This window comes from Ixodes scapularis, unplaced genomic scaffold (genome assembly GCF_016920785.2).
Source record: "Ixodes scapularis isolate PalLabHiFi unplaced genomic scaffold, ASM1692078v2 PGA_scaffold9__187_contigs__length_104089568, whole genome shotgun sequence".
Taxonomy (NCBI): Eukaryota; Metazoa; Arthropoda; class Arachnida; order Ixodida; family Ixodidae; genus Ixodes; species Ixodes scapularis.
In genome coordinates this window covers 57,977,390-57,990,682 of record NW_024609884.1, presented here as the reverse complement: position 1 = coordinate 57,990,682, position 13,293 = coordinate 57,977,390, and the positions used below count along the sequence as shown (strand labels likewise).

Sequence of the window (13,293 nt, the reverse complement as noted above, 5' to 3'; positions counted from 1 at the left end):
AATTTATTTACCTTTGCCCATCAGGCTCCGAAGCCGCAAAAACCCTCTGTCGGTTCTTTCTTTTTTTATTCGTTTAAAATTACCCATCCACGTTGGTACCATTCACTTGTGAATTTAAAAGCAGCATTGGGTTACTGAGACAACCTCTTTTTTTGTTTTGCGTGAGCTCTACATTTGGTGAACCTGACTCAAGCAAGAGCTTTGTAATATTTTGTGACATGTGAAACAGCCCAAGCCAGTGCGCATTGTGGCAGGCTTTTGGAAAAGAGGCGGATTAGCATTGGTGTTTCCTTCGTTTGACAGGTTTGGCTGGCACTGTCCCCGGTCTTGCTTCTCAGTTCTCTACAAACATTGCTCACCGAGGAAGTTATAAGCCTAGGGAATTTCGGGAATGGACTTCTCTTGTTCGAGTCTTTTCCCAAAACGTTTCTCTAATAAAGTGTTTGCTGTTCTTCAAACTTTATTCCAAGTTCATTTTATAAAGAATGACAAGTGGCCTGCTGCAATTAGTTGTCTAGTGCCCTCTAATCGCGCTTGGGAGTGGCGTCACTGTGGTTGTGAGCACATAAAAAAGAAGCAAGAAAGCTCCTTCTTAGTGTAGCAGATTTTCTTGTGGCAGTTGCCCTTGCACAATGTTAATACTCCACTACTTTGAACTACTGGTAAGAACTGCAGCCAATCTCCACAACCCAGAGACCATTTGATGCACATGATTGTGGGACCATAGGGGCTCTTTCGTGTAGGTGAATAAAAGCAAGATTGTAGCCTTTGAGGATTTGCAGAGGCGTTGACACGCTGTGCGATCGGGCTATATGTTGACAGAAAAGGTTGATGAAGTTGCTGAAGTAAACATGCGTTCCGGCTTAGGTCTCGTTGACACTCAAATATGCTGTCGAGAGAACCTACGCAGTCACATGTAATAATGTGTTTTCACAAATTGATGCTGAATGGAACAAAGCTTCTTAATAGTTTTTAAAATGTTGCCAGTTTTGCTTAATTGTTTTTCACAGGACCAATTTTTTTGCAAATTGTACGCAATTTGCAAAATCAACAAAAATGTGTATTTTGCAGAAATTGAGTCATTTACAGTGTTTTACCACCAATTTTTCTTTTGCGTTACATTGAACTGCAGGTCCAGCAAGGAAGAATGTTGCTCGCAAAAATCGTGCGCTGATCCCCTTGATGAAGCAATCACGGTAAGCAACATGGTACACGTGGTGTTGTTAATGAGAAGCGAGTCCTGTTGTGCACTGCATTCTTAGTTATTATTCCAATTGTAGTCAGACATGACATGTAATTTGTGCTAGCACTTGCACGAGTGAATTTGTTTTTTATACAATGCTATGGTAGTCCCGCCTCGGATTTTGCTTTGTTTCACTGTTGTAGAGGACACTCAGTCAATTCAAACACTGCATAACATATCTGGATCTATAGCCTAGGGTATTTGGCGGGGGCAGATTACAGGTTAGGCTAGGGGGGATCTGCAGAGATTCTATGTTGTGGACGGATGTGACGTCATGGACGAACCATTGCCCAGATCTATTTGGTTGACCTTACATTTACCATTTCGCCAAAAACGGCATTTCTTCCATAAAACGCTTGTATATTCCTTATTTTTTAATATGTTGACCTTGAAGCTCTTGGGGGAAGCAGTTGCACTCCTGCCCATCCCCTTTAATCTGCATAATCTTAGTCACGGTCTCTGAAGGTTCAGGTTGAGTAATGACGATGCTAGGCGCAATACTTTTGTCCCAGTTTCTCGTGTGGGCCACCAGATGGCAGCACAGCCAAGGCCTACGCAAGGCTGTCTGCTAGGCACAGAGCGAAACGTTGAGCGACTGCAACAGAGCTTTGCACGTGTTGAGCCAAACGGAACAGTTAAATGTGGCACTTTTATGGGGCTAGGATATTCCTGATGTTATATAACAAGGGTCTCGGACACACGGCCCGCAAGGATCTCGCGACTGCGAGCCCGCGTTCCCATGCCTCAAGCGCCACGTCTGGCATAACTAAGTTTCATATCGTCGATTCATTTTCGCTCAAAAAGGAGCTCTGCTCATATAATGTGTTCACACATTTTGCACTCTTCTGTGTTCTTTTGGACGCAGTATTACTTTGTGTAAATATTTGTTTCTCAGTCGTTTTCCATGTACATCAGCCGGAATGCCGAAACCAATTCTAGGCTACAAGGGCGAAGTTTTTGTTCAAGGAGGCACCTCGGCTGTACGAACCACGACCAACTCTGTACGAACACGTGCTGAGCAAATGCAACCCTCAAAGATAAAGCGATAAGCTTTTAGCTGTTAAAAACATACTGTCAAAATGCAAACATTTTCTTATAATGCTGCAATAAAAATTGTGTGGAAAACAAAAACTGCAGTTTGAAGAGATTTTTTTTTCTATGCTTCTTGAGCATAGTGAATGATGAGCAACAGGTAAAGACGTTGTGCTTGCTCTCATTGTATTGAAAACTGTTTGTACAGTAGTGTTTCAAATCTTCTTATAACATCAGGTGTGGGACCAAGGTAGTCATATATGCAAATGAAAAATAAAGGTGGCAAAATGTCGAGCTTGCAAAGAGCAGAAAGCACGAAGTTCCTTCTCTAGAAAATCTCTGGGGTGTTGCTGGGACGCTCGGGTGCTTTGCGACGTAAAACACCACTGATGTACTATGTTTTTTTGTTTTTTTTTGTCCCAAAATCCCCCCATCTTTTCAGCGGTGGGCTATCTGGCTCCTCACTCGAATGAGTTTGAGATCAATGTTATATAAAGTTCTTAACTGTTCCAAAGAAGGGCTTCTGGTCGGTGTCATTTTCAGACTTTGTGCATATGCATTGTTCCTTACTGAAGTGTGTGTGTGCTAGGCTGCTGAGACGTTGTTCTGGGCTGTAGTAAACATACCGGAGTACTCGGAGCTCGGGTTTAAGGGCACTATCGCCATGCAAGCTGCTCCAAGTCAAGCAAATGACACTCAAGTCCTGTCCGGGCGGCAGCATGCTACTATTGAGTAGGCTCTGATTCCATGGCCGGCGAAACACTTTTTTCTTTTCACAAACAAATCTACTATTTGGAAGAGAAAAAAAAATATCAATATTAGTGCTATCTTTTAAGTGATATATCCGCATGGAGCATACTTACGCACTAATATATAAAAAATACTTTTGGGTGTCAAGCTTAATTGTTTCAGTGGAGGTGCTAACAGGGAGGACTCTGTGAATTTTACTTATGGCACAGACACGAGGCAGAGACTTGGCAGAGATACTATGCTTCCATCTACATGTTGCCGATATAGTTTATCATCATGTTTGTTTAACATAAAACTTGTTTGCTAACAAAATTTATAAATTGCACACTCTTTTAAAGGTGATTTACCCGCAATTTATTTGTAGGCTTTTCTTCGATAGATGGTGCTGATTTTTTCCAGAAGAAACTATTTGCTCTAAGCTGCGTATGCGGCTCGCAGTTGGCTCGAGCCACGGGCTGTTCGCTGTTGACCTTGGCATTCTAGATTTTGTTCCCAGGGCACAAGCCAGTCGGATCGTAGAACTGCATGGTTCTGATTTCGGACTGATAGCAGGTTCAAACTATTTATATCTATTTAGTGAACACCACCATTGCTGATTGTCAAGCTTGGCGCAGTATGGCCATAGTAGCTTTGCGCCATAAAGCCCGTAATCAGCAACAACCATTGCTGATTGTGTTGTGCGTTGGTTGTTCACGCTGGTTGTCTGCGTTTTCACTTGCGTAGCATCATGACTTATATAGTCGCCAAGACAACTGACACCCCGGTCGTGCGTAGCGAGCTTCTTCGTGCATATTTTGTATCCTGCATTTTACTGTGGCCTGAAGCACTTCTTCCCCATTGTCGTTTGTGTCTGGTAGCCTGAAACCGGCCAGAAACGAAGTGATAACTGCAGAAAACAGCGCAGTGTTACAGCCTTGCAAACGCTGTTACTCACAGACGGTGGGCCTTAGTGTCGGTGGCGTGCCCTGGTGGAAGGAAAAAGAACCACATGCCATTCTTTGACACGAGTGCCCTCCGGCGGGGGTGCAGCGTCGCCACCTGAAGTACAATTCTAATAATAGGGGCGAAGCTCCTTAGGGTCTAGGCTTGTCCGTCCGGCGTCCGCGCTCGCATCGATCTTGCTCGTGCTCATGAGCTCACGTGCTCGCGTGCTCGTGAGCTCACGTGCTCACGTACTCGCGTGCTTGTGTAAAGCAAAAAATAATAATGAAAAAAAAAAAAAAAAATGTTTGCGCAGTCGACAGGATTCAAACCTGTGCGGGGGGAGACCCCAATGGATTTCTAGTCCATCGCCTTAACCACTCGGTCACGACTGTGGGACAAGTAGGGGGCTCCGAGATGTGGTAGTAACTCAAGAGCTGGGAAGAGCTGGGGATGTCATAGATGAAACGTTGCACGTAGCCGCTCAACGTCTATACAGGACGGGGCGCTGCGGTTAAATGCGTATATAATCGCGTTAAACTTTGCATGCATTGGCTCAACGTTTATAGACTAGAGGGCGCTGCGGTAAAATGCTCAAATGCATATATAACCACATTCCATACCACACATTCTCTTTCTGACATGAATAAAAACGAACGAAAGGCTCGGCAAGCTACGGTTCAGCGTCTATGCAGACAAGCACCACCAGAGCTTCGCCCCAATCAACATCATTCACCACGTGAAGATGCGGTCAATTTTGTGATCTTGGTCACTCATTGTATCCGTATGCACAGTAGTACTGTTTAAGATGTGTAATGATTGTTCTGCTTTCTTTAATGCTGTATAGAGCACTCCATTTTTAGTTTCCATATTGTGTATTATTGTTGGGAGATAGTGGAATGTTGAAGTTGTTTAATGGGACAATTCTGCGGCCTTGTGGTTTGCGACATGAGCCATGTTCAAGCATACTGTGCCCTGACACCCGGATTCTGAATGCCCATGCTGATGATGTGATTTTTTTTCTGCGTTTGCAGTACTGGAGCAGTATGTGTGTGGTGCTGGGGCAATACCTCGAGGAAGAACCAAAGAAGGCTGGCTCGTGCGTACTGCGGCTTCGTCCCATCTTTTTGTTCTCGCTGCTTGATGTTGTGTTTGAGTGTGCAGATGCTAGTCTGGCTGCGACAGTAAGCTTGAGCTTTGTGGATTGATGCGCGGCCAATGATGTGTTGAATATGGACAGTACCGAGTTTTAAAATAGGGGCCTGAAAGGCTTAGGGGCCCCTAAGGTGCTCATCTCTGCCCATATGCCAAACGTAGGCTGCATTTTGGGTTTTAGCGTTCATTTGTGACGCGAAATTCGAGAAATAGCATGGGGGTCTCTAGCGTAAATTAACACCCACTTTGTGCAAGTGCCCACTAGTAAACTTTCCCAAGCTTGGGAATTCCGGGAATCCTCGGAAATGCCAGCATGAGCCGAAAATATTCATCCCGATGTGGCGGCCATGAAACCGCCATCGGCGATGATGGGGATATCCGCTTTCTTGCGATGGAAAGGGAAAAGTAGTTGTGACCAGAGCAAGGACCTCCTACTCTGCACCGACTTGGGAGAGTCGTAGGTGTCCAGTCATCATTCATTGTGCGTAAATAAATGTGTTTTCTTCGATTCTATTCACCCTGCCTTCAAAGGTCTATATGGACCGCCATCTCGGCTTTTACCGCTTGGCCCGGGTAGGTGCCCATGTCTAGACTAACCCAGTTTTTGGCGAAAGTGGATTTTACGGTAACTGCTTGGGTCAGGTCTTCAGGAGCAAATCCATCGTGGCTACCACACTTTTGGCCACGTTCGTCGGTAGTGATAAAAGGGCTGCAGGCTTTCGCTTTGCATTACCTCGCTTAAATTGCGACGCGCGAGCGGTGATCTTGCCCGATTTTCTCCGCCGTCTTCAGATTCTGGCATGCCTCAGCCCGAGAGGCTGCGGTAATCACTCGTACGGCAGCACCTCACGAATCCTAGTAGATTGTCTTTTCTTGGCTCGGTCGGCTGGGTGCTTGTGGCACGCATGAGCAGCCTGCTACAATGCAGATTGTCTTGGCTATGAACAGCTGACAGAAATCTTTTTTGAGAATGTTGCTCCTTGGCCGTAGTGGCGCCGGAAGCGCGATGAGCGGCAGAGCAGTATCTAATGAGGTGGAAGCAACGGGGCACAACATGGGTGCAAACCACTTGCCCCTTGGATTGTGTTAAACTAGGGGTCCCTATCTTAAAACTTGCTAATGTCTACACCCGCCCCTCGTGCTGCTTTGGAGTTGTTTCGCATGGTGTGGGCTAGAGCCACCAGATGTGTCCAGAGTACCGTATAGGTTTGAACCAGAGAATTCGGTCAGTCGAGGTTTTATTTCTTTATTTGGAAATGTTGTGTGTAGACAGGGGTTTAGAAAATGACTGAAAATTCAGGGTTTTTAAAAATTGGCAAGTTTCAATAACAATCCAGAGTCACAAAATATGATGACTCAATTCAATTTCGAGCTTTTCAATAAACACCAAATTTTGAGTGTCGGAGAGCTTGATTTATTATTAGTGCCCCTTCACACATATAGCACAGCACTGCACCAGTGCTAAGGTAGGTTCTAGTCAGGGCTGTTTTGAAGGTGATGTTCTAAGTGTCTTTTTTTTTTCGTGTGAAATGTAATTGCTTTACTAAAGTTTTTGCAATATTCTCAAGAAAAGATATGAGTAAACTTGATATTGTTATTTTCTGCGGTGACTGAACTGGATCTTGATATTGTCTTTCTAAAGTCAATCAATAAAAAGTACATATTACTCGGAGTAATTAGGATCCTACGTTTCCATTTGCTGGTTGTGATTTTTTTTTTGTAGTAAATAAAGCTTGTTTATAAACATATCTTTAGCTTTAGAGTATATGGTGGAACCTTGAAAACCCCCTTATATAGCTAAAGATCTTTTGTAACAAGAATTTGTACGTAATGACCAGTAAAAAAATGTAATCGGTTAGGATGTTATATGCTTTGATGCATCTTTGATTCAAGGGGACATACCTAAAATCTGATGTCTGAATCAAAATCAGTATACCGTATTTACTCGCAGAATGAACACATTTTTTGCTGAAGAATTGATGCATATTTCGGAGTGCGTTCTTACGCGGGGTAAAATTTTTGCATTTACATGGTTTGCGCGGATGTCATTTTAGGTGCCAATATGACATGGGGATACTGTGGCACGTCTCCATTGACATAGGCTGGTCATTAGGGTGCCACAGTAATCGTGCTTTATAAATTGCAAACCTTTTTTAGGGTGCGGCGCTTTCAGCGTGCCTTTTGCTGAAGAAAAAGCGCCCTACGAATCTCCTTCGGCGCGGAGAGCGAAGCGACCATTCTTAGGCCTAACCACTTTCACGATATCGCTGTCCAAAAGCGAATCAGAAACAACAGTGTGTTTGTTGACATCTATGCATCCAATGGACGAAGCACATCCGGGGCTGGGCAATTCCTTGACCCCAGCTTCGCTAGGTGTGCAGACCACTCGGTTTCACGGTTGATCACTTCCGCAACCACTCAATTGCAGCCGTTAGAAGAGCAGCTTGGCTTGGCTTGACTTGACCTCACCGCTTGGCGGCAAAAGAAAATTGGCTTGGTGGGCTTGGTGGGCTTGGTGGCTATATAGACGCAGTTCAAGACTCGCGGAGCTGAAAATTAAAGGTGTTCATTACGCGCGAAAAAAAAAAAAAAAAAGTTTGAATATTGATGCTTGTTGTGGGGGGTGCATTCATTATGCGAGTAAATACATGTACACACTAAGATTGAGAAATTCTGCAAATAAATGAGGAAAAGGCTAAAAAACTGTCGCCCCTCAGAGACAGTAAAAATGGTAAAAAAACAATTTTGAAAATGCCTGGACAGGAATGACACATATGTCACAAAATTAGCTTTCCATCCCCCAAAAACGTTGAGCGCATCAATTCACGTTGAGGGATTAATTTGAGTGATTCCGAAACATGCCTTATTTTGGGGTCGGCGTGTTTAAATAGAAGCAAGTTTTGGACTTGCTGCAAACTCAGAATTAGTCAATCAATCAATCAATCAATCGTTTTATTTATGGCCTTTAAGCCAACGGAGACCCTAGACAAAACGCTGCCAGTGGCAGCTTGACGAGGTCTGGGGCCCGTCTCAAATTTGTCAGCAGGACGTCCATTCGGAACACAAAAGGATATTACATGCTAACGAAAGATACGCTGAGTAATCACTTCATGCATACAACTTCTAACAGCATTATGCAAAAAGAAAAAAAATATATTTGCAGAACTTGTGACAGATTGAAAAGATATACAGCTACATATGGAAGAAAATTGCACAAAACAACACAAGGCGCACATACGCATAACTTCTAACCGCACTGTACAAAATGCAAAATTTATACAAAGGTATGGGTATGCTCAAGAAATTTCACGGAACAATTTACAAGAAATGCATAAGTAATGATTTCCTTCCCATTTGATATATATGAGTATTATTATTAAGAAGATGATTAAGTTATAAAGGTAGACAATATGTAATTGACTGGTAAGTATAGTTAGTACGAGCTCGTGGGGGGTACTATCCATTTTTCGGAAAGACGGGTGTTGAAACTACGAGGATGTTCGGAGAGCTCCGACATCTTGCATAAAAGCGAAGCATGCTCAGGAGATGAAAAACGAAAGCTGTGCAGTAATCTATAGTCATACATCTTATCAAGATTAATTATTTTATATTTGGCAAACAGGTTTGGTGTGAGTGAGATAGTGCTCATTGGGAATATAACGAAGCATCTTTTTTTGAAGTAAAGTAAGTTTTTCTATGTTTGTTTGTGTAGTTGTCTCCCAAAACAAGATGGCAATAATTAATGTAAGACTGAAATAGTGAATAGTAGATTTGTAATTTCACGTTAACTGGGAAAATATTCCGGCAGTGTGACATAACTCCAACCACCCTAGACAGCTTCTTAAAGGCCGACCTACAAAACCATTTTCCGCGGGAGAAGAGGTTTCGTCCTTGCTACCCAGAAAGGAGGAAACCCCTTCTCCTTTCCACGGAGACTAGCTTCCGGACCCGACGTTTTCAGGGGAGGAGGAGGAAGGAGTGCGAGAGGGGAGGGAGCGAAGGTCGTTGGGGAGCACTTTCCTACCGGAAAATGGTTCCGTAAGTCGGCCTTTAACAAGATAATTGACATGATCATTCCACAAAAGGTGTTCAGAAAAAATTATTCCGAGCGTTTTATATTGTTTCACTAACTCGATTGGTACGCTGCCTATTGTAATATTATGATTAATTGGCAGAGCCCTGCTCTTTGGTCGTAAAACTATAGCTTTCATTTTCTGGATGTTAATTTTAAGGCCATTGTTGTTGGACCATATAAGGAACTGGCTAAGAACATCATTTGCGTCTACGATTAATTTTGCAACACTCGTTTTGGCGAGAAATAGGCTGGTATCATCAGCGTATATTATGTATTTTATTTGTTTGTTTATATTTACAATATCATTAATATACACATTAAATAACATTGGCCCAAGTATACTACCCTGGGGAACCCCACATCGTATGTTAAGAAAAGGCGATGTATGACCATCGATCACAACACATTGCTTACGGTGGTCCAAATAGGAATGTAAAAGGGACAGAGTTACACCACGTATTCCATAACAGTATAGTTTATCAAGTAGTATTTTATGGTTTATGAAATCAAATGCCTTACTAAAATCTATAAATATACCATGGGTAAACAACCGATTTTCTATATTTTTCAAAATAATTTCTTTTTGTTGAAGCAATGCAGACTCTGTTGACTTTCCTTTGCGAAAACCATATTGAAAATCCGAAATCACAGAATGTTTAGCAAAGAAAGAATCGAGGCGTTTTAAAATAATTGTTTGAAGCTCTTTGGAAAATATAGGAAGTATAGAGATAGGCCTATAGTTTGTCGGTAGATTTTTATCTCCTCCTATAAATATGACTGATACTTTAGCTAATTTCATTCTACTAGGAAACATCCCCTGTGACAAGGCAAGGTTAAAAATATGCACCAGGCAAGAGTCTCATGAGGTAAAGCTAAAAAAAGTTTTCTTTCTTGTTTTAGGGGAAAGTTTATTTTGTTCTATGTCCCATCCTGGCGTTAAGAAGAAATTGCGCGGATGATCGTGCAATGGGATGTGAATATAGACCCCATCAGCTGGTGTGACATTTCAATAATATTGCATCACGATTGACTGGAACTTTGTGATGTTGCGTTGCTCAATACAAAAATGTAACAGTTTGTCGGGTTTTTTTGTCGCACGGTTATTGTTACGTGTGTGCTAGGTGCCTATGCACAAACTCTGGGTAGGCAAATAGTACCCACTTTGAAGGCAGTCGGGTCCATGGTGACGACCGAAGAACCTTGTGTCGAGCCACAGGCAAAGACACCGGGTCTCGCAGAAACCTCAACCGATCATTTACGGAACATCTCGTGGATGCACAAATTGTTTTCTCTCTGCAACATTCTCTTCTACGTGCCGCTTCACCTTCACGCGCAGCGTCTGGTGCGTTCCATCCTTACGCCCCGGGTGAGACTGTCAATGCCCACAACCGCTAACGAGCATGTTTATGCCGTCGAGTGAGTGGGCGGCATTCTTAAGCGCAAAGGCTTAGAAAGAGCGGGTGGCAAAAAGCACCATCTCATGACCCCGGCGCAAAGGCAATTGGCCGATCTCGGGCGGTAAAGCCACCCGCAATAAATGCGTGCATGCTCCTTTCGTTTTCGGCAACACAACGCTTTTGGGATATGGTCGACGCCGTAAAAGATGTCTCTTTGGGAGTCGAGCGTTTCTTTAAACAAACCGACGTCTGCTCCTGCATTCTTCTCTCCGACCACTCGGGCCTCGCGTCTCGACGTACGACGGCCTTCTTCCCGGGCGCAGGTCGGGGCAGCCAGGCTCGGCCGAACCTCCCGGCCCAGCTGACTTCCAGACGCAACTGTCGAGTCACTCGACCGAGCTGGATGCCCAGATCCGGGAGCAGGGCAGCTCCTTACAGTCTCTTGCTGGCCAGCTTTCCTCGCACACACGGAACATTGTGAGTCGTCCCTTCGTCCGATATCCGCCACCCTTCTAGTTGCCGTCGAGGGGAGACTGGCAGGGAGAAGTTTCACTCGTCCCACCTCCGGCGCGATGTTCCCGCCCTCGATGACGCTTCGCCGTCCCGTGCTCCTTGGACAGAGCACGGCGGAGAGCGTGCTGGGGGCAAGGCATCTGAAAGACGCACCCTGTCATTCTTGCCCTGTCGGCGACTAGCTCTGTTAGCACTTGCACGCATGTGCATGCGCCACGTGCTACTTGGACATTTCTATTCGATCTGGACATTGCTGCACCCGGGCGACTCTCGAGGCTCGTTTGCGCATTTGCGTTTGACTGGGGCACTGCATTGCAACTGCTGATTGTCTCTCACAATAAGAGAACAAATGAGAACAGCCGAATGAATAGATTAAGCCAGCATTTTTATCGCAAAAAAAAATTTTCTGAGATCTAACGCATTTAGGTGTAACGCCGGAGATCAAGTGTTCCGGCGTTTGCGTTTTATTCTGTTCCGATAGTGCATGTTCGCTCCTAGTACCTTCTTTTTTCACGTGTTTGTTTCAATATATGCGAAAGGCAATGTGCTGTGCTTTCAGAGAATCTACAAGGTGGTTCCTCATGCTGATTATTCTTGTCACCTTTAATTGGTATATTGAGTACAAATAAAATAAGATCCCCAATGTGCGATCGTAAATGCACCGTGCACTCCTTATTGCAAATGTTCCGCAACTTTTGTTTGGAAACCTGCGCCGTCGAACTAACCAACCTTTAAACCGTCGTGCTGTCTTGTGGCTGCCCACCTACTCAATGTGCACCAGTGCTATCGCTTATTCCGCTTGCGTCGTACAAATCTGGGTACCGACGCTGGAAATGTAAAAAGCCTGTTAAAAGGGCTACTGTAAAAGTGCTGTGCCTGATAATGGCATGCGTTGGGTGGTAAGCATAAACACCATTTAGGAATGTGGTGAGGAACGATGAAAAACGGGAATAAAACGTGTAAATAACTCGAGCTATCTAACGGTGCCTGCGTGCAAGGGCTTTACTTCCAAGGTGGCAGTGGAGGCGGGTGGAAGGTTTAAATATTGACAATTCTGCCTTCAGCATTGACATTTAATTTCTTTGCGCACAATTTTAGGCAGTAGTCGAGGGAACGTTATGTTGCAACACGAGTTTCAACGTAGGAGAACAAATCCATTTGCAGGCATATTGTGCAGTATGGTTAAATTTTGATAAGTCTAAAATAAGTGGACGAGCAGTGTCAAGTGACGGCAGTTGCTCCGTTGAGGGGGTCATTTTTGTCAGGACTGGATAAGCAATACGATAGGTGCGGTACTCATTTTTTTTAAACGCGTTGGCATTTATAACCCTGGTCTTTTGCAGCAGTCTTTTGTTTGGACTGAACGGGAGCGGACTGGTTTGTGAGGCCGCAGCAGGGTTTCCGTTGTGCCCTTTTGCTCCGTTCGCTTGTTACGTCCACTTTCCCTCTTACAAGAGGGAAAGAGTCTTCTGACACGCTTCCAACAATGTACTGCGTGAGGACGGAAGCTGCGGCGGCTGCATCCGACACCGCTGTCGCCCGGGAGAACAGAGTGGCTCTTCGGAGACAACAGTATGCAGACCGTTACGAGGTTCGAATTCCCACACTTTGCTCAGTCGGAACCCCCCGCTAAATGCCAACGCATTTTGTCGAGAGTCGGCCTAGCGACAGCGGCGACTTCGGCATCATTTTTTCGTGGTTAAGTGTTTGTAAGCATTTCTGTGGAACCTGTGCCTGGATGGAACATGACGTCACTTGGAGCGACGTAATGACAAAATAGGCGTCTAATTTGAGACTGGCTACCCTTCTTTGCCATGATTCATCATGGTCAGAGTCATTTTTTCAGTGTCATGTAGCCAAAGGCACTTCGTTTTTGCAATTTGATTGCAGGCCAACTTGGACCAATTGATTTGGCGGCTGATGGCCAAGAATACGCAGCTGGCAGAGGAGATAGCCAAAAATCAACAGGTGAGGTGGCACCCCACCCTGGCGCTCCCGTGATCTCCCGGATCAGTGCTGCGCAGAGCTCGCAGCATCTGTGGAATTTGTTCACTCTTGTCCCGACTGTCCAAACTCGGATAAAAGCGATAAAACATACCTGGTTGCATTTTACCTTTCCCATGCTCCTGGAGGTTACACTTTGGATTAGGAATATTTTTTTTCACACACTCATAGTCACTCATATTCACTCGCAGCCATATACACTC

At 44.4% G+C, this 13,293-nt stretch overlaps 1 protein-coding gene across 3 annotated transcripts in view; it reads left to right on the top strand.

The window, feature by feature from the left end:
• LOC115316018 overlaps positions 1–13,293 on the top strand; it is a 35,150-nt gene that overhangs the window by 12,162 nt on the left and 9,695 nt on the right. For all 3 annotated transcript variants that reach the window (XM_029975350.3, XM_029975349.4, XM_029975348.4), the window contains exons 5-8: positions 1,133–1,196; positions 4,981–5,045; positions 10,897–11,050; positions 12,977–13,054. In XM_029975350.3, the coding sequence (XP_029831210.3) occupies positions 1,133–1,196; positions 4,981–5,045; positions 10,897–11,050; positions 12,977–13,054 (361 nt within the window). The remainder of the gene's footprint in view (positions 1–1,132; positions 1,197–4,980; positions 5,046–10,896; positions 11,051–12,976; positions 13,055–13,293) is intronic.